The sequence below is a fragment of the Schistosoma haematobium genome, chromosome ZW (genome assembly GCF_000699445.3).
Source record: "Schistosoma haematobium chromosome ZW, whole genome shotgun sequence".
In the NCBI taxonomy this organism is placed as follows: Eukaryota; Metazoa; Platyhelminthes; class Trematoda; order Strigeidida; family Schistosomatidae; genus Schistosoma; species Schistosoma haematobium.
The window spans coordinates 13,577,786-13,600,912 of NC_067195.1; the positions used below are offsets into that span (position 1 = coordinate 13,577,786).

General features: G+C 33.8%; 1 protein-coding gene across 3 annotated transcripts in view; it reads right to left on the reverse strand.

The window, feature by feature from the left end:
• Positions 1-405: 405 nt before the first annotated feature.
• The window catches only part of SLC6A5_1 (Sodium- and chloride-dependent glycine transporter 2), a 31,902-nt gene continuing 9,180 nt past the window's right edge, over positions 406-23,127 (reverse strand). Inside the window, exons 6-14 of one of the 3 annotated variants that reach the window (XM_051210457.1) lie at positions 22,059-22,110; positions 21,242-21,374; positions 19,692-19,930; positions 12,300-12,424; positions 10,080-10,284; positions 6,019-6,170; positions 3,178-3,440; positions 1,955-2,332; positions 406-1,022 (exon numbers count right to left, since the gene is read on the reverse strand). In XM_051210457.1, the coding sequence (XP_051070451.1) occupies positions 690-1,022; positions 1,955-2,332; positions 3,178-3,440; positions 6,019-6,170; positions 10,080-10,284; positions 12,300-12,424; positions 19,692-19,930; positions 21,242-21,374; positions 22,059-22,110 (1,880 nt within the window). In that variant the 3' untranslated portion in view covers positions 406-689. Of the gene's footprint in view, positions 3,441-6,018; positions 9,302-10,079; positions 10,285-12,299; positions 22,111-23,127 lie in introns of those variants that run through there. The other 2 variants (XM_051210455.1, XM_051210456.1) reach the window with 2 other exon arrangements.

The following is a 23,127-nucleotide window of genomic DNA, read 5'->3' on the forward strand; positions in this document are numbered from 1 at the left end:
AAATTTAGACTAGACTTATTTCTACGGTTTTTGTAAATGACGTCTGAGGCGTTCACTTTCACTAATCATGAAGTATAAACATGTAAGCTAAAACAGTTTTCATTATCATTCAACCTAATAACACTGTAAAGTACATGAGACTATAATTTATTAACGATCTTTGTGGGACGCTAAAGTGACTTTGAAAAACCAACCAGTCTACTAGGATCAAAAATAGATTATAAGATTAATATCAGGCATTAGGATTAAGAGTTAGAAGTTCAAGAGCTACAGTTACGTTTTCTATCACGCACCGACATTCGCTATAACGATAACTTGACTCACGATCATCCCTAGGTTTCTTAGGGAATATATGTATATAATTATGTAACAGGCCTTCAACTACAACTTTACAAAAAGAAAACTCATGAAATAAAGGATCTTTATTTAAAAAATATGCTTGTACATAAAGAGTAAATAACAATATACAACAAAGTGTACAAATGTTCTTTTGAGCAATTGATTTTGGAATTCTATGATTCAATATTTAAGTGTATTTCTAACAATAATACTACAAACAGTATATATAAATATAAATCATGCAAAGCTGAGAATGAATTCCAAACAAACAAGATCTTATAGTTTTTTATTATTATTTCGAAACCTCCAGATTTATCCGCCTTTTTAACTCATCAAACCAATTTAATATTTTAAATAGAATTTTTAACTTTATCAATCAAACGTTGAATTTTATTCAGTTTGTCGAAATGTACTTCATGGTTTTCTTCTTGATAATGACTTTGTTGTAGGCAGTGCGGTGTTGTTGATTGAAGATGATGATCATTTGAATCATGTTTCTGATGTGATGGTGCTATTTGTTTAACTCTGACAATATCAACATTGTCATCATCATCATCATCGTCATCATCACCACGTTCAATTTGTTCCGGTAATTTTATAGAAGTAAACGTCTGAGCAGAATTTTCTGGAATTTGTTTCTGTAATGTGTTGAGAATAACAGCAGAGCTGGCCGCAGCTAAAGCCTAATAAATAAAAATATATAAACGAATTTGGAAAAGAAAAAAAATTCTATCAAGTTCTTATTTGTTTTTTATGGAGAAATGAGGGCAGTTAGAAGTTGTTTAGGTTTCGTTTTTTTACATCTTAGGTATGAATCTTATGTATATTTATTGATGCTCAGTTGAAAAGAATCCCAGATTAAAACGAAATAACCTAAAGGAAAGCTGCGTAGATTGAATAAACTTCATATCAATTGATGATATAAACCTAACAGAAAGAATTCAGAAAAAAAACTGACTTTCTAACATTTGAATAAATAGGATTTGAAATTTATGACTTTAATAACTAATATTCATTATGTTTGGTATGTGCATAACAGTGGAATCCAGATGTATATTTCGCCTCAGTTGTAATTAATCTACTGAATATAACTGAGTCCCAGTGTTGATATCCACAACAAGACTGGAACACAGTAAATGAAAAGTTCCCAAGTTATCAATACTGAAGCCTAATTAAAAAAAAGTATAAACACTAGTTAACGGTGTAATGAATTCAGATAATATTGACATTCAATGTTGAGATACATGTACATATATATTGTCAATTATGTCAAAACTATCTGTCTGTCAGTGATATTAAATTCATTGGAGTTAATATTTGTTTTATCTTCACTACAGACAATGATTCTATGGGTTATTTTGTATTAGATTATCGTTCAAGAAAAAAAGCAGATATTAGTTGTACAATTATTATTGGGAACTCTGAGTTCGATCCCAGTGGAAATGGGTGGGTCATGGATATACATTGTAAAGATGTTGGATACTACGAACAAATGAGTTATCCACTACCTCCTGGTTTTCAGTCGTTAGCTAGTCTAAAGTCATTTCATGATGTGAACTATAAAATTCCTCAATTGATAATAATAATAATAATAATAATAATAACATGAACTTACTGTTTGACTGGTTGTTAAAGCTACGTTAGGATCTAATGGAACAAAATCTGCATTACTAGCAGCTCGTTTTATCACTTCCTTTGTATGAGCTTCAGTAAGTTTTTCAGCTACTTTTAGTTTACTTTGAAAAAATTTCGTATCATCCATTACCCCAGTGGCAACAGCTAATCCACTGACAAGTGAACCGCCTAAATTAAAATTCATTTGACTACTAGATATTGCATGAGTCATCGTTGTAGACGCATTACCAGGACCAATATCATAAATACGCGAACGATGTAACGATTCATTTGATTTAATCATCGAAATGAATTCTGTACGATATTCTTTCTCAGCCGGTCCCCATTCATGAACAGGTTTCAAAAATTCTTTCATTAACTATTCATAAAGGGAGGTAGGGGGTTTAAAAATAATTTTCTATGTAGTAATGGGAAATAAAAATATACCTTCGAGTAAACTAAAATGAAACATATATCTAGTTCACTCTGTCGACTCTGTTCCTGAACACCAAAGTATATGAAACTATAGAGAAAATATTTACATTAATAGTTACAGTATAACTTGACTGGTAGAATCTGATCAACACTAAGGTTTAGATGTAAAAGTAAGTTTTACTGACCAGTCATAGTTAGATTTAAGATAGTAGCTTGAAGACAGATTTTTAAGCAAGCTAATGGTAAACAATTTGTATCTGAATAGGACGTCTTAAATTTATAAACACAGTAAGACTAAAGAATATTGAGGAATTAGAGAGTAACTTTTGAAATATTAACGAAAAAACTGAGTAGACTGTCGATAGGAAAAAATTGTACAAAACGAAACGAGTTGCAACGTGACGTCTTAACATAATTTGAAAATGTTTCAATGTGACTAATATGTTTTTGAGATCCGGAATTAAAGAACTATTTACATAACCGTTTATCAATTCGGCTACGAATCATTCTTCTATTGTAACTAGAAAGAAACAGTGCTTCCTGGTTTCCAGTGATGGCCCAACTATGATCAGCATATAATGTGATCTATTTAAATCAGTCAATCTCCACAGAACCCCTTAATAATTATTTATTTACATTACTTGCATGCTGATTAGCTAAAAGTGGGCTATACTAACGAAAGTTGCTAATTTTTGTCAACAAAGTATGTTTTTTATTCACCTAATACACTTTATCAAAGATAAATCACTCATAAGTGATTCACAACATAAAAAAATGAAAGAAACATACAACATAACCGCCTTCTTTACAGTATTTATATAAAAACCATGCAATGATTGTTAATACAGGTATAGCTGCTAATATTTGACGAAATATTAATGCCCACTGTGGATATGTATAATTGCCTTCTTTAAATTCTGTTGAATAAATAAATATTGCAATGATCAACAAGAAACAAATGATCGGTGTGAATACAAGCCAACAAATACGCCAATACCAATTTGGTCGTTCATCAATCATCATTTCAATATCACGTCGAAATTGTTTTAAACCTAAAATATAATAAATGAAGAAGAGAAATTTGGAAAAAAGTGAAGATTAGAATTGAAACAAATAATTTAGGTGAAAATTTTCATTATTATGGAAATTCATTCAGATGAGTATGACAAGAATAAAGCTTTAAAATTCACATCATGAACAGATCTTAGTCAAACAACCATTTAAAATCAGGCGTTTGATAGTTGTTTTGTTCATAAGCATGGGACTTCACAGAAATGTGTACGGAGGATCCCTGTTGTGAGTAGTTAAGTTCAATATTGTCGGGTGTGTAGCGATTAACCACTGAGAGACTTGGGAGGCGATTGTGCAATACCATGAATTCAGTTCAACATTTAAGCCTCCCAAGGAGACCTGAAGTCCTTCAATCGACTCATGGAGAATCTTGGTATACGCACTGTTGAGAATTCCCATTTAATGATGAAACAACTGTCAAGTACTCCCTAGTTATTCATGTTTATCTAGCTAAAGCCAATTCGTGATGGAAATTACAGAATTCAAAAATCTTCATTAACTCATATACAGTAACATTGACCACTTGATAACTAGGCACTAACTTTGAGATATATTTCCCGGACTTCTAAGCGAAGCTGTGAAAAGAGAAAGCCAACCACATCGAGTATTAGGCGGTTACCCACCAATGATTTTGGAATGAAAATTGACTGAAACTAAACATGCAGACTATTTAAAATGACTATTTAAAGGTTAATTGCTGGCATCAAGACCACAATGATCCTTGGTTCAATTATAAGTTTAGCTGTGAGTGCACTTTCATGAGAAGACCTATACTGGGACGAAACAGCTATCCATTTCTTCCTAGTTTTTAATGGCTGTCTACCTACAATCAGTTTATGATGAAAAGTATAAAATTCAACAATCTCTACAAATCCTTTATACAGTCAATCATGCCAAATACTAGGCAGTTATCTGCATATCAAGCTGATCTCTCTTTATCAAATGAATTACTCATCATTACAGTTATGTGGAAAAATCCCAACCTTGTTACATCTAATTGTGTTTACCAGTTTACATCTACGTGCCAAGGCACATACATCGAGAGAACAGAAAAGAGCGTTAGTTTACGCATCGTTGAGCGCATTCCATAGAAGCTAAGACCTAGAGGACAATACGTTTTTAGCAGTGCAAATTCTTACTACGTATCTACGTATCTCAGTTAATTTTATTTTAAGAGTTAAATAAGAACAATTATATATTGCTTCTAAATAATTCTGTTTCTAAGTTCTCAGGTATCTATCTTAGAATATTCTTATACATTCAACTTATAAATATCCACATTATTTGACAAATGTACATTCTTGCTAACTTCGCCTGGAGCCCCTCTCGAGCTACTGCCTGTCCCAAGCCCGGATAAAGGAGGGTTTGGCATGGGGTTAGCGACCACATCCCGTAGAAAACTAATTCGCTAACAAACGCTAACCATAAAAACATCCCTGCTAGTTCACTCATACTTATTACTCTATTCATCACTTGATTTGTGTGTGGGGTGTGATACTGCCCGGGTGTTCAAACTAAAGCAGGTAGTTTTCTTAGGGGGCTACTCTCGGAGCGTTTGACCTAAAGGTCTGGTCCATAAGGCAGTGGAGCAACATCAGGAGATGCAGTCACATGGTAGCCGGTAACCAACGTTTGGTTCATATGCCATTTATTTCCTAAGGATCCTGCAGCCCATGTTCACTATTGGTTTGGAATCAGAATTTTCCAACTCCCCTAGGTGAACCCTCCGTGTCCACTGACCCGGTTAAAGCGCCGGACATTCACTTTTCGTTCTCTCAATTTCGTAAACAACAAGCAGCAAGTAGAAATTTCCTGTCAGTGGTTGGATGCACGTGGACATGTGCGAGCATTTCGAGAGGGAGAGCTAACTCTTCCCACCCCGGCTGTACCAGGACGTTTGGGGGCATGCACACAAAGACTTTTAATGATTAATACTATTATGTTTAAGATGTAATCAGCTGACGAGAAACTCCGAATAATATAACGAATTCATGTTATTCTGCTACATTAATCGTTCTTGTTTTAGTCAAATATAAAGTATAAAATACATCAAATGATCGATGAATTAATATTACAAAGTTGCTAAACGACAGACAGTTGCTCACGTGACCAAATAATCACTGTAGATCGCCCTCCTACCATATCAAAATTATTTTAGAAGACAAAACAGAATAGAATAAAATTTGTCAGTGCATCAACGAGAACTCTTAATATGTAGTTTATTGAATACAAAAATAAACATAATTATTAGAATTTAGTCAATGAATAGATGATTGGAAGGTGTAAGAATGACAGATCATTCACTCTTCAATGAATTCAATTGATAAGCTGTCATATCAAGTGTATGGTGTTTCAATTAACGAAAATATTAAATTCCATTGTAATTAGGCACTGATTTATTATATTCTATTACATTAATTAGTTTCACTTTAATCAAACATTTTTGAAAAAAACAGTCATGAAAGATTTTTTCTACAAAATTATTCGTTTTAATGAATTAATTCTTAAATAATTTTTATTCATAAAAGTGTTAATCATCTATGATAAATTAAAACTTACCATATACATAACAGATAACAATTGTTTCACATAATGCAATAACCAAAGGTGTATAACCTGATATAACACTATCACATATAGAGAATAAATAATAACCACCGGCACAGACCATAGGTAATCCAAGCAAGAAATCAACAAAGCATATAACAATTCTATGTAAACCAATAACAGCCATAATAACACAGAGAAAAAAGGGAAAGAAAGAAAGATAAAATAAAGTGTATGTATTGATTTACTGTTGGTGTATGAACGGTCTTATAGGGAGTTTTACTATTATACAGTCTAGTTAAATGTCTAGATTAACCTGTTTTCCAGATGTACAAATAGTGCAATGTAGTTAGCTATTTATAATACATTTGTTGTATTTAAATAATATTCTGCATGGTTACCGGTAGGTATTCATTATATTCCTAAACACCAATGGGAAGATTCAAATAACCAATACAAATGAATCAAAACTTCACACCGATACACAATTCAATTGCTATCTGAACTCAGTAGTCAAGTGGATAACGAGATATTGTTTCATGTAAACGGTACTAGGGTCAAGTCCTGGAGTGAAAATCAACTCTAGGATGCAGATACATCAAGCTGATAAATTTTGTAAATATTCATGGAGAACACATTACTGATGCTAGACTTCTTAAGACCAGAATTTTCACTTTTACTAAATCAGTGTTTCCCCATAGGCGAAATAGTCAACCGAGGTTTGAAAGTAGATGATATAGTCGAATAGCCTAGTCAGAAAAAACGGATTACTCATGACTACCAAATACTATTTTGCGTAAACAGACGTTGTCAGTCAGTCAGCTACAACGTAGGACCAGGCATTTATATGCATCAGTCCAAGTTGCCACACCTAATTAGCACAACAACATGAACACCAAATTCACAGAAGTAGTCACTTCAATGGTAGTAATATATTAAAAAAAAGAATGTGTATAAAGACATAATACAGGAAAGAATAATTAGTTCGTAGGAATAAATATAGTAATTTTAATCTCACGGTTTAAGGGTAGGCAACGAATGTACACACCTACACCATTGTGGTCAGTTATGAGCCATGTCACCAAGAGTCTCCATTCATTACTTACGATAGTCACGCGGACCCCAACCAAGTAGTTTGCATCTTCTAACATGGCTCAGACTAGAAGTTAGTGACTTCAAGGACTGATGCACGTTTTGGTTTGGCCGCCCCTAACTTTCTTCCAACCATGTCCAACACTAGTCAGCATTGCGCGTCGTGGTAAACGGTGTCCAGGCATACGTAACACGTGGCACAACGATCTCATTCGATGAACATTCACAACCTCATGAACTGATTTACCATCATTTCTAATTCTGAATCCGTGCAGAGATTTCGTCAGACACCAACTCATTAAGGCTGAACAGACTAACAAGATAAGTGAAGTTTGTCGACGCGTTCGACTACTTCACTCGCTATCCCTAGTTCAGGTGTTGACGCAGGCCAGTCCTGAAGTGACAATTTGCATTTAAATAGGGAGAAATGCATCATAAACATTCTGGTATTGTTGCTCAGTGCTACCAAAAGACTGCATCTTATCAGAATCTTCATCAAACAGGACTATGTCATCTGAGTATTCTAAGTGGATCTCTTTGTAGGAGATCGATTCCTGAAAATTCAGTCGACGAGACTGTTATTTCCAGCAGTAGATCTATGATGAAATTGAACAAAAAGGGAGATAGTGGATAGCCTTTCCGGACACCACATGAGGTTGCAAAATCAGATGACAGTTCGCCATAAGCTCTGACTCGACTAGTAGTGTTCGAGTAAAGAGCCTTCACAAGGTTTATGTACTTCTGAGGTACACCTTTCAATGACAGACACTGTCAAAGGAACTCTAGATCCACAGAGTCAAATGCTGCCTCTAAGTCAACAATTCTATCATTGTCGGCGCCGATAAGCATGCCTGTGTTCTAAAATCTGACAAGTGAATATGTGGTCGATGTAACCAGGACCAGGTTTGAAACCAGCCTGATTTCCTCGCATTTGAAGTTCACAAGTCTTTGTTAAGCGTCCGAAGATTATTGAGGCTAGTATTTTAGATGCCATATTAGTTAATTAAATTCCCCTATGCTTATCACATGATAATTTTGACCCCTTCTTATATATTGGGACGATCAGTGATTGGGACCAGTTAGATGAGATTACATCCGACTCCCAGATTTTAGCTAAAATATTGGTCAACCTGATCACTAAAACTAGACTATCATCCTTAAATACATCTGAATCCAATCCGTCTGGACCAGCTGCTCTTGCTGGTTTCAGATTAGTCATAGTTTTTTTAACTCCAACTAGAGTCGGGGCGGGCCATCAGTATAAAAAATTTGAAACGATACAGTTGTCAATATCTCACCATCAACTGGAAAATTATTTTTTTATTATTCATTTACGTAGTATCTAATTTCATTTTTTTAATAAAAATTCTTTTCCTCTGATTTCTGTCATCCTTCTTTGAGCTTTACTCATCTTATTCTGTTAATCTATTTAAATTTATGTGTTATTTCGTAACCTTGACATCGGTTTTCATTCTCTAGCAACGTGTCTCTTTGTTTGGAAATTTCCTTTTGTATAAATCCTTATTCATTTTACTCTTGTATAACTCTTCCATATCTGTTGCCGTTATTCTACTAATATGACATAAAGTCTGTATATTAATCGTAAATAATTAGTACTATTATTTTCATGTTGTAAGCAACTGATGAAAAACCATATGAAATAAATGACTTTAATTTATTCTGCTACATATTTTGTTGTTGGTTTAGTCGAATTTATCGATGGAAAAAATGTATGAAACAAAACCTATATTTCGAGTTAGATATGTATTGGTTAGAGAAGTTGTATGACACGGGTCGAAATTGGTCCCAATGTTTCAGATAGATTCACTATTTTTCCACCTTAAGATTCCGAGTTTTAATATAATCTCATACTATGTTTTCTGACAATCCATTCGTTCCTCTCGAATTATATTGTTGATTGCTACTTAATCTTGTAGTACAGATGTGATATGGTGAATTCGAGTAATGAACATATGTGCCGTGCTGTACGTTGCTTTTATCTTACTGACTAATATTTCATTGAAATCGTGGACCGATTAAAGTTAGACCACTAGCAAATACCTAGAAGCACTGAATGACTATTTCGTCCCAGTATCGGACTCTACAGCACCGCGCATTCTTCACCGCACATGCGGTAATCGAACCCAGGAGCTTAGGTACTCGAGATGTTTTCAGGAGGGGTTTGTGGAGATTTTTAGAAATTTTCACAGATTGAAATCATGAGTCAGTTGAAGACAGACCACCATTGAAAACCTGGAAGCACTGGACGGCCGTTTCGTCCTAGTATGGGACTCCTCAGCAGTGCGCATCCCATACTAGGACGAAACGGCCGTCCAGTGCTTCCAGGTTTTCAATGGTGGTCTGTCTTCAACTGACTCATGATTTCAATCTGTGAAAATTTCTAAAATCTCCACAAACCCTTCTGATAATAATCATCTGCTCACTAGTGACTGACTTCAAGAGATACTCCTGGAGTTCTAGTGGGAAGCCGTTACCAGTGGAGTACAACCAGGTCTGTTGTGAGATATCAGCTCACTGAAGACAATGGTATATGGTGGCGCAACTTCGTGGATTGGTTGAAGTTAGACATTAACACCGTTGGATGCCGGCTCAGTGGTCTAATGGTTAAGTGCTCGCGCGCGAAGCCAGTACGTCCTGGGTTCGAGCCCCGCGTGGTGCGGGATCGTGGATGCGCGCTGCTGAGGAGTCCCGTACTAGGACGAAACGGCCGTCCAGTGCTTCCAGGTTTTCAATGGTGGTCTAGCTTCAACTGACTCATGATTTCAATCTGTGAAAAAAACTCGAGATATTTATCTAATTATTCTACCAGTCAAATATTTCCACAACAGTAAAAGAAGTCATTTTATTATTGATAGTTAATAAAATCGGAAATCTAGCACTAAAAAATAAAGGCAATTAAATGTTAAAACCAATATAACAGTAAAAATCATGTACTATCATGAACTACTTGTTCAACTTACCGATAGAACATTTTACGTTTTGTTGTCAACACTACACCTAATCGTCTCAGTTCATCTTCTGTGCCGGATAGGGTTGTTTCCAATATGGAAAACTGTGAACCAAGACCAAGTGTTAACATCATGATGAAAAATAACACTGACCATAAACTAGGCAGAGGCATATTTGTCATCGCTTCAGGATAGACAACAAAAGCGAGTCCAGGACCTGAACAAATGTTTTTTTGTTGAATAGAAGAAAATGGCTAATGTTTAGTCAGCTATTCACAATGGCTAGCATTTAATGTGATTTCATACATTTGTATAACAGAGGAGAAAAAAGGCAGGGATTTTCAAAAGTGATGATTAACGAAGCGTTAACTGTGCAAAGACTTATTATTACTCCATGTTCTGCACAAAAGATGCAGACAGACATTCAACTTGATCTTTTATAGTACGGGGTTTCGGAGATTGTTGAGTTCCATTGTATTCATCACGAATCCATTAAAAATCCGGAAGCACTTAAGGCCCGTTTAGTCCTAGTATGAAACTCTTAAATAATGCTCACTCATGACCCTGATAATGGATATCTTAAGAGACATTTATATTTAGTAGCTACACTTAAGGAAGTATAGGATTTCGTGTATCTGGTATACATTCATTTTTTGCTTGACCTTGAGCTACCTTGTTCATTTGAGGATTACTGATGTTTATCCGGCTCCTCAAACTGAATAAGAACCATAGTTAGAACGTGTGACCAACTGGTTGAGAGGCGGACTAGGTGTGTGAAAATGTCACATGTTTGTTTGAAACTAGCAAAGCATAATAACAAGGAAAGTTTAGGAAACGACTAGTTAAACAATTGTCAAAACGATTTTCAATCGTAGCATCTTCCGAAACGTCTACAGTCTGAAAACGGTTAACATTCTCCTTAATTAACTGATTACAGCTTCTCTTACATTTTGTGCGTTCTATTTTCCATTTGAAGTTCAAGGGACGAAGACTTATGTGAACCAAAATAGCAGTTCAGTGTACAAGATATTTCATCACCGAGTTCCATAGAAACAAAGATTAAATTGAAGTAAGGTTTAATAGTAATTGATTTTTAGAAAATTTATCTAGCTATGAAATAAAATTGAAAAGTATAATTTCAGTGTTGTATGTAACAAATCGTTTTGTGCAAAAGCAAACAAAAGTGTTACGAAATAAGTTCAAATATAACGACTACTCATTGATGTCGTAATAAAAATAAACGTTTTTGTGGTATTTAAAGTAGGCTGAATAGCTGTATCCCTTCCCCAATAATAGGCTCTCCTCAGTATTGTAATAAATGTTCACAAAAGTAAAAATTCTAAGTCTCAAATCTTTGTCACAACAGAAAACTGTAAACCTAGAAATAATTGTATTCTATCCAGCCCGTATATAATGACATAATCTGCCATTTGACATACCAGCTAAGTGATAGGCTGTGCGAATCCACATACACCAAGTGTCTGTGTTCACACAGGACCTCATGGTCGAACCGTACATGAGCGCTGACAAACAAGGGGTGCTTTTACACGTAATCAAGGTCTCATCGACCATATCGTTGTCTAGATCAGAGAAATAGAGCTATAAACACCCATGATTTATGTACACTTTATTTGGTTTTGGTATTTACAGCTTTCTAGTCATGCTTACATGGTATCCTCGCCCATATTTCAGATTTAGCAAGCGTATGGGGTGTGTGAATCGGAATCTCAGTCGGACGACCGCTGAATGTGGTAACACGTACTTCAACTCTAAGAGTCCGCTCCTTATAAGTAAGGTAACATAGATGAACTACGCGGACAATTTTATATCCCGGAGAAAAGAACTTAAAACTAATGTGTATTTACAAACAAATAACGCTCTGGCTATTATTAATCTTCAAATATTCACTATAGTACTGAACAGATGATGATATACTACCGTAGTCCGAAACTACAGTCAATCAATTCTTTAATCCAGATCGTATCAATTTGCATTACAAAATAAATAGGACGCTAGTTATCAATTAGATCGATAAAAATCTGATTGTGTTGACAACAAAACTAGCCAAATGTCATTTATGTACTAAGTTTTCAAAAATTTGACATTTTCAAAGAACATTTTTATACATACTTATCTAGCTGTAAATAAACTCAAACAGCTGAAAAGCATCAGTGATAGACGAGTATATACAAGACGATATATTTAAATACAAGGAATAAGCTGTCAACTCACCGGATGTCGCCACTGCAGCGACTGTTGTATTCTTTGTTAAAGCCATAAAACCCAAATTGCTAAAGATAACAAATCCAGCGTATACAGAAGTTGCACAATTGATGATAGCGAATATTACAGCATCCCTGTTTTTTTAATGGAGAAAAGTGAAGATAAATGAGGTTTCAGTAAGAAAAAACCTGACGTTTTCGATGTTATACGGCATTGTATTTCCCATAAGTGAGACGTTCCTTTGACAAGATTAAATTTTTTTCAGTTGACTCGTAAATAGACCAGAAAATATTAATGATATTTTTTAATTCATTTAATTTTGGTGGATTACCTATCTAAATGTCAACTATGATGAGGTTTGCTGTGGTCCAGGGATTTTTCATTCTGGCGAGAAGTGTTTCATATTTGAGTGTATTTTTCATATCATTTGAAGAGTTTGAAGTATTAGTTACTAGCAATTATCTGCTAAGGACGATTCAGTGTTACACAGTGAAACGAACATGTAGAGTGAAATTTCTAACGAAGATTATACACTGTTAAACACAGTATTACTCACTAACCAAATGAAATGAAAGTTGCTCGATAGGTTTAGGAACAACGCATTTATTGAGGACTAAAAAAGTTGTGAATAAATTCAGCCGTCAGTTATGACAGCCAATGAGGACATTTTTAGCGCTTTCTTCATGTAGAAGTGAACGTTTTAATCATTCAATTCATTCACCTCCAGTTCGTCTTTCGTTATAATTGATACTTTATCAATTTCAGCAAAAGAAGTCTGTTCAGTCAACATACCCTCAAAAAACCAACCTCAGAAAATGTAATCAATATCACGAAGTTCTCTAGTAACAACATCATTCGCAAATCAACTGTCATTTCAGTCCACTCTATGTAAATCAAAAAACGCAACAACAAAAGTAGAGAAATACATTATTTACAAAACAAATTGGACCAACTGCTATGAGTATTACATTGGACAAAGTGGGTGGATCCTTGACCAACGCATAAGTGAACACAGATTAGCAATGGAGTACATGAAGAATTGACAAATTTTGGATCAGGGAAACTCTTAGGATGTCAGAAAATTTCTAAAAGCATGGAGCTCAGATCAATTAGAAAGCAACAAGCAAATCGACGCTAATCCAGTCTATGACCCTATGAAGATAAGAGTAATCAATCACAAGATCGGTAGTCAACCAACAATGACGGTAAACGTGAATTTAAAGGCATGTGAAGATGGTTAAGCCAATGAAGAATGTCAATCACTAAGTTACCCGAATGAACCTATATAACAATAGTGGAATAACTTGGAATCTTATTTTCCCATGAAGTAAACGCTGGAGATATTGTTCAGAATCGCAATGAAAGCTTAGCAATTAAATTATCTAGCTCGGGGTAATCAACACCATCAAAATCATCCACCGTCCACGAATGTTTACTATCATTAAGTTGTTGTAGTTTTGTTTCGTATGGATCATAGCAAATGCCAATTTGATAAAAAGAACATCTGATTAAAAAACAGCAAAACACCACATGACTGGTTACAAATACTATCTTTTTCGACATTTTCTGACGCATTATTCACGTGGTCATCTTCAAACATGGAAATCATCAAAAAGCAATGTACTGTTAGTTTATATACATATCGTAAAACATGGTGTTTGTCACGATACCAATCAACACATAAGTATGAGAAATTAATTGATCGTTGTTTCGGATCGGTGTAGTGTATGACAATATATTGAATGGCGTTGAAATATAGCTGACAATTAAGATAATAAGTAAGTTCTATAAGACTATTTTTGTTAATAAGTATATAACCAAATTCTTACAAGAATAACCACACTATTTAAGAGATACTGCTACTGGTGAAAAATTGGTTCAATAATTAACAGAAATTTCCGGTTGTCTGTGAATTCATCGAAATAATGATTTTGAGATAGCTTCTTCCAACTTATCTGTTGTTATTGTTAAAAACAAGGAATTGTAACTTTTAAATGTTGATATTGAGAACCGCAATTGATCAGTCTCCATCGACATATGTGCATTCTGAGTGAACTGATTGCAGTGATACAGCCTTTTTAGCTCCACTGGTAGTCATAATGAAAATATATTAATTCTTACCTGTTATGTTTTCATTTTCGAAAATAAACAACTAACGGATTTGTCACCAAGTCTAGTGTACTTCTCAAGAGCTTCTAGGGTCTCATGGTTACATAAAAGTTTATGAAGAAAATTGTTTTCCTTTTATTAATTCATTTATGAAGTAAACTTTCTTCTATACTTTGCACCTTTATTTTAACTGTTCAACGTTTAAGAGTAGGAGAAATTTAGGAGCTAGGAAGCGGCAGAGAAATCAGTTTTTCAGCATTCAACTTCTACATATAAACAATTAGTAACTGAAAGATGACTGATTAAATAGGCAGTTAGAAGTTTGACTAGTATATAAGTGATTTTTATATTAACAATATATTAAAAGACTTGTACTATTCTTCCACAAACCACAGGCAAAGGATTCTGGGAAATTCTATCAAGGTTCTTAACATAATACTAATAAAAACTGATAGAAGTGGAATAGTAATGATATTAACAATAATCAAAAAGACATCAACTAACTACCATCAGTGATTCAAAATCTTAACGAGTGTGAAAATTTAAGTTATCAGTTAACAAAAGTATGATTTAACTAAACAGATTGATGACGACTTTTCTCGTGATAGTGAACAGATTGCTTTTTCACCTAGATTCAGTGAAAATTGGATACGGCTATGAATATGAAATTGTTTTTAACAAAACACATCTATATCTACCCACAAACTCTCATAAACTTTCATAAGGAAATATTTAGAGTTATGAAACATGAAAATCTGATGGTTTTCTAATTATAAGTGCTGGAGGGTTAATTTAGATTACTTTGATAGTTGGTATGCGCCATATTACTTTCTGAAAATAACAAAACCGACAAAATCAACAATAAGTTATGGTACACTTATCATGCTTCATTCTTCGTTGGGTCCAATAATAGTTTGTCCGTTAAGCATATGCTCACTGAAAAATGTATATCAATTGTTGTAGAAAATTGTATACAAGTTAAAATACTTATGAACTTAATCAAACAGCTACCATATACCATTTCAACTCTTGATAATGTTTCGTTTACACAAGTGAAGCAATCTGCCTAAAATCTTTCTAGGGTTAATGTCGGTCCTAGGGCCCGGATAAAAAAAGGTTGGGGATGAGGTTAGCAGCCTCATCCCGTAGAACACAACGCCAACCAGGAAAAACAATTTAAAGCATTTAAACTCTTTCCTGGATGTTGAAGGGTCTTCGTTTAGAAGAGTTGTGATAGCTCATGGTGAAAGACGGGACTCTTCGGAAACCACGAGGCCGATGACCATCCTAACAACCAGAGAAAAAATTAACATAGATACACCGAATGTCCAGACAATATAGGAAACCGGATGAACCAGTCAAATGGCTGAGGAAATGAGGAGATACAGTCTGGAGGTGCTTGGAATAATTAAGACATCAGCTAGGCAGAAAAGATTAGCTTCGGTCATGAAAATGTCTTGCACACCCAAGTAGTTGCAATGGTGCTGTCCAAAGATGCACAAAAAGCAGTTATAGGATGGGAATCTCATAAATCCAAGATCATCAAAGCATTTTTTAAAACAAGGGACGTGATTAAGATGAACATCATCCAGTTCTGTGCGCCCACCAATGATAGCAGTGGAGACGATAAAAATCAGTTTTATGATGGTCTGCGATCGATTGTTAATAAATGCCCAGATTGGACAAAACTGACCTTGATTGCTATCCACCTAGTGAATCAATTTATGTAGACTTCTTTTATTATTTATACCTCGTTTGATGAGATTGACTTAGCTAAAGAAATATAGTTATCATGTCATGGATTACTTGATAACTACAGATAAACGAGACCATCAATAGTAAATGAACTAGGAAACATGTACTTTCTTGGGATAAACATGTATGAAAGAGGCTGGCATAGAACAGCATTTTGGTAAATAATGAATTTTAGTTTGACAAGTAAAAATGAGTCATCTAAATGATTTTGTTTATCTTCGGACATATTCAAATAATTAATATTTATAACAAATAGGTATGAATAAAAATTGTTGTAGTGTATCCGATTAATACTGATTTCAAGTAAACCAAATTTCCATCAATATCAGTACAGTTCTCTGTGTTATGGCCAGAGAAACAAATGATTATGACAAACATTGAAAATTACTCCTAATTATGTGCTTACAATTAACTCGTGAACTATTTTTATACCTTCTACGATCCCTACACTATTGTAAATTAATTATAAGCTTTATACCATGAATGCTCACTAGATAGATATTGTGATTTCTTATTTATAACGCAGTGAATCGAAAAATCAAAATTTTTAGAGTACTCATATTGTTCTTGGTCAAAATCAGGTATAGGATTGGGGCATTTACCACATGTTCTGTAGACATGTTGGTGTATGGAGTTAGCGGAAAATTTCATGGGGGTTTACAATAAATTAAAATAATCCTTCCAAAAATGCCTATTTCAAGATTAAGTGTTAGTATTTAGGGATAGTGACGATTCACCCGTCATATGTAGCCTAGATATAAAGGATTGAGCGCTGGATGTGTTGTATACAATATGGTAATAGAAATACATTCTTCATTTTCAATCTAAACTTTGTGAAGGATATAAAGTAGTTTTTGTACAATTGTTAATACTTAGTATATGAACTTTGCACATAATTCTGATAGTTGCATTCTCGATTGTGATTGACTCGTTTCAATATTATACTTTCACCGATAAAAGTTATTTAACTCGGTTTAGGTTGTAGTGTAAATGATGACCCTAAAGTATAGGTACCTCAACCGACGGGTTTCATATAAAATAAGGTTTCTATCCTAGATTCCATGAATAACTGCGATCCAAAAATATCATCACTAATTTCAATAAAAAAAGTTTTACTGAGGTACGGAAATACCGTGGAACGGACAAATAACAGGTGGGCGAATAGTCTAAAGTTTGGTTATTTGTCACGATAAACTTGACAATATTCATATAATATAACATTAACTGAATGAATTGTTACGTTCAAACACTTAATGTATGGTCAACTAATTAACCATAAAACAGTGCCAAAATAGAAAATACAGCAGAAAACTGTAATGATCAAACTGTAAAAGGATCTAAAAGAAAAATTGAGAGAACTTGAATGTACTTTAGTTTTTTTTTATTTTTAAAAGGTGAGTTTTTATATCAATTCAATGTGTTCAAATAAGCATAAATGACAATTGATATTTTGTATAACATGTTAATAATTATTTCAATTGTACACATGTTTCAAATGACTTCGTTATGATAAAATGTTATTGTTTCATAATGGTAACTAATTAATTTATTCATAAGAGTTATTCCATTCAAAACTGAAATTTTAGCAATTTAAAAATGATTTATTATTATTATTTTTTAAACAGATAATTTGTAACTTAATATTTTACTCTTTTAGTTATTGAGTAATGAAATGATCATTATCGTGATCCAGTAGACAAATAATAGTGTTTTAGATAACTAATTGACGATAATTGAAGTTAGACATGTAAACTGTTGGCTATCGGATTAAATGATCTCTAAACGTTTAGTACTTATTATCAGAATGAAGGATTTTAGATATTATCTCCTGTGATAGGGTTACATGAATATGGGCTACTGAGGTGTCCTGTATTAGAAGTAAACAGTTGTCTAATGTTGTAATCGAAAATTCAACCATCTGAACAAATCTGACATGGTAACTAACTAAAAGTGTATTCCTGAAATTATAAAGACATTAAATATGTAAACACTGATCAAGCCTTGCCTCAACCCTCGTACTAATATTTGACAGTTTCATACAAACATATATTATTAATGTTATACATTATACCTAATTAAATCATTAACTTCACCTTAATTGCAGTAATGTATATAGAACATTATATTAGTTTAAATTAATCTATTCAGTAAACCAGTACATTAAGGAATAATCAAGAACAAAATATATGAAACGATAATTATAACGATTATTTCTACTTTCCTATAATCTCTACTTATAATCAACTTTGAAACTGGATTACAATAGCAAAGATGAAATTTCAGTCTTGCTTTCGAAAAATAACAACAACAACAGCAAAAACATCTTATTGATAAAAATTGAAAAAAAATTTTTTTTCACATATTTATTTGTTGATACATTAGCCCTGTTGAACTATACAAATTATTGCATTTTCCATAGACTCAATTCATTTCTGATAGATTTATTTGTTCACTAAACAATTTCTGAGCACAAAACTGTTCTTAAACACAGTTTATGTAAAAATCTTTCGAAATTAATAACTCGCTTAAAAAAATGCGATAAATAACTGACATAATCGATTTGTAGATGAAAATTATGCCTTTTATAGTAAATAATTAAATAGAACTACAAAGAAAAGTACATTGATTGAAATATCATAAAACTAGTAATGATTCCATGAAATTAAAGATATTTATTGGGATCAAGTAGCCAGATCATTTGTGAGACAACAATTTAGAAATATGTGAGAAGGGATTTTGTGGATATTGTAGCAATTTCAATGGTTGAGATCATGAGTCAATTGAAACTAGACCACCGTGGAAAACCTGGAAGCATTGGACGGCCATTTCATCCTATTGTGGGACTCCTCAACAGTGAGCATCTACGATCCCGCCTCACGAGATTCGAACCCAGGACATGAGTCTCGCGCGCTCGAGCACTTAATCACTAAACCACTGAGCCAGTATCCAACGGTGTTAATGTCTAACTTCAAACAGAAAAAGCGAAATTCCTGAGATTGTAAACTATCTTTTAATACCTGATAGTTCAATCGGTCCATTATTATTATACGCATTACTGTCATTAATACGTTTTATGTTTAAATAAACAGTTACATATTGTATGGTTTACATTAAAAACCAACTTCAATCAAACAAGAAGCAAGATGAATTGAACTGTTATTTTGGTATAGTATAAAACTTGAAAACAATGAGCATTTCATAGCCTCGCTAAGACTAGAACACAGGACTACTGTAATTGATTTCCGATTGATCACATATGTACATAATTTCAGTTCCTAATTAGGAAGAAATAATTGTTGAATAAACCCTAATTGTCAGTTCGGTTGTTATTAAAAAATATTATTCAGTTATGTGAAACTTCACCTGTAGCTCTCCCAGAGTTACTGCCGGTCTCAAGCCCAGGTAAAGGAGGAGGGTTGGGTATAGGGTTAGCGACCCCACCCCATAGTAAACTAACCTGCCGTTATGTAAACTATGAAGTCAACAATCATCATGAATTCCCTACATTAAAATTATTTCATATTTTTTTCAACTTACCTACAACAGTTATTCTTAAATTTATTATAACTCGACATTGTTATCAAACCACCGTTGCAACAGCCCAAAGAGAAAAAGATTTGTGTAGCAGCATCAGCCCATACTTGTGGATCTTTTAAACGTGAGAAATCAGGTGTCAAATAATATAGTACACCATCTTTGGCACCTGGAAGAAGTACACTTCGTATTAAGAGAATGGTTAACATTATATATGGAAATATGCCTGTAAAATAAGACACCTGTAGAAAAGAAAACAGAAAGTTTGTTCTAACATCGTGATTATCTGTGTGAATAGTTAAAATGACATTTGATTTTGAAAAGCATGGATTGATCAGTTATTACTAATTCGAATCAGTATTGTGTAAAAGTATTGAAAACCAAGCAACTTTGGTTTGTGATGTGTCCACTAATGTATATGTGCACAAACGGACACACTAATCGCATAACTCTAAACCAGTCATGAAAACTTAGATCAGTTCACGTTTCAGTATTCCTTGGAACCCTATTCCATTCTTGACTCTCAAATTCTAGTGATGTTCTGATATCTTGAAAAAATCTAGATGGGTTGCTGGCTGCCGTAAAGCTTTGTTATAGGTGAGAGGTTCAAATATGAGTGAGATATTCTGAGTTATTTATCGACCAAAACCATCATCCACATTTTTCGATTTGGGTCAGTTAAAAAAATTACACAACCGTGTTACTTGTGAACAGTATAATTTTGTTTGAGCAACACAGCTTCCTACGTGGTTTTGGTTTTAGTCCCGTCATTCGCATAGTAGACTAGTCAATACGTCGAAAAGGGTACAACTGTTGACGAATTGAACTGGAGAATATAACACTATGATTTTTATACTTCAGACGTCCATCAATCTGAATCCATAAATACCTTTTATGTCTTGTGATGATATGCCTTTTGATTCAATGATTATGTATAGAAAATGCAAATCCTAATTACTCAAATATATGAGGCGAATTAATTATCCGGATCGAAAGAAATATAATGATTCCACCATCGATAGTTGAATGACGAAAATTCCTGTCATCAACAAAAATACAATATAATCAATAAATCAACTTACAAATATAAACACCAATCGGAAGATAACAAGACAAACTTATTATGATGCACTAACCTACCGAAGACAATGGAAGGTGGTCGAGCAATGACGGGGTTTGATTGAATTTAAACATTAGCATCGTTAGGTGCTGACTCAGTGGTCCAGATGTTAGGCTTGTGTTCAAGTTTCGCTTATGGGATATCGTGGTTGTGCATTGCTTAAAAGTCCAATTTTAGAACTAAACGGACGTCCAGTGCACCAAGTTTTCAATGTTGGTCGAGCTTATGTCGGCTCATGATTTCAATGGAACTTGTTTTAATTCATCTAAACACTAATAAGTTGGATTCATACTTTTGAATTACATCATCTTACTATGTTCACTGTTTATATTGTTCGTTAAATATAAAAGAACTACAGAAATTAAGTCACCTTTAAGACATTAATGTGTACTGAGTATTATTTTTAAAATTCTGAAGTACATAAACCACTTACTTTACCAAGTGATTGTACACCTTTGATAACAGCTAATGCACAAATTATCCAACAAGTCAATAAACATAATGTTAATGACCAACTTGGTGTACCGAATTCTTCAAGACCAGAGCTTAATTTAAGTACTTCATTACTAAAGTAAAATGGATGAAAACAATTGAGTTAAATTTCAAATGGTGATAGATGAATCGCTAATTCGATGGGTATTTCGGGGAATCCAGCTTATAATATAAATGTTAGGTACAACAATATATGAAACTTTAATTACCAAATTTATTTATTTATTTTTACAGATGTTATTTGAGTTGAGTCAAAATTAAATCATGGTTCATTACACCTACTTTCTAGTCGAAACGTAATCTGATTACGATAACTCCATTCACTTTCGTTTCATTAGATGGAAGCTAGAAATAATTAAAAATGGTTAGTTAAAATGTAATAAGTTTAATAGTCTAAGTAAGAAGCCGAGGTTTGGTGTACTTTGATACTCGTCAGGAAGGTTCATCTGCAATCTTTATAGAAAAATTCTATTCCCAAATCAAACTGGTGGTTGAGTTTTTCATTGTCTCATTCAGAGATGGTACTTCAGTGCTATTGAGTTAGTGACCAAGTTAACTGTGAATAGATTTTGTTGTCCAGCTAACGAAATTGAAATGGTTGGAGCATTAGTATAGCTTATATCATTGAACGTCATTAATTTTAAAAACATGAAACTGTGGATGAATAGTTATGTTGTTAACGATAAAACAAACAAGGAAGCCGTTAGATGTATAAAGAGCGAAAAAAACTTATTTTTCATAAACTATGTACTGCTCACAAGTAGTAATCTTCTGATGGAGCTTTAGGATTTGTAATATTCGTAAAGTTAGCTATAAAATAAATAAAAGAATAAATAAATATATATATATATATATATATGTATATAGTTTATTAAGATTAGAAGCTGGATCAATTAGAAATGAAATTAAAATGGTTTTAATTAGTAGACAGTTATTTGACAATAGCTGAGGCTTAATAACAGATTCGAACGACAAGAGGTAATAGTAATTGTCTAACAAAGTTGAATAAATGTTTAAGATTCGATTTCGACTATTATCTATTACGTTGTTCAAAGCTATAGTTGATTCATTCAATACACTAGACTCTTACGATGTCTTGCAACAATACATTTTCATTCTCAAAGCTGAATTCATGAGTAAATCTGAGCTAGACCACCGTTGGAGACCTAGAAGCATTTGACGGCCGGTTCGTCTTGGTATGGGACTCCTCATTAGTGCACATCCACGACCACGTACGCGAGACTTGAATCCAGGACTTTCGGTCTCGAATGCGAACGCTTAACCTTTAGACCACTGAGATGGTTTATGACGGTGTTAATAGCTAACTTCAAATGATCCAGTTTCACTCATTTGCGTTAATTGCTCGAATCTTCCTATTGATGTTTTAGGACTGTGACTGATCAGTTCATTTTGACATATGTGCATTCTCCATGGATTGCCTCTATGTTGCCATCCAGTCACGAGCGTTATAGGCGGGGATAGATGGCAATTAGTTATAGAATTCAGGAAGTGTGTTTCGTCCCATTTGGGACCTTTCAGCTTGATGTATTTCATCACTGAGTTGATGATCTTTCCGGAACTCACACCCGATACAGTACACTGAAAACGTTTTCACACTATTCAGCTTATTGTTGGTTGATTGTGTTGTTTTCTGACAAACTATCGAAAATACATTCCACTTGTCAAAATAACAATAAAACTCCAAGTCTGATAGCAACTTACAACATGCTTCACAACATGTCTAGACGACATTTGGGCAGAAAAGCGGTTTACACACAAGTCAATCAGAATCAAGAGCGAGACTTAAAGGTTTTTGTGTGAAATTTA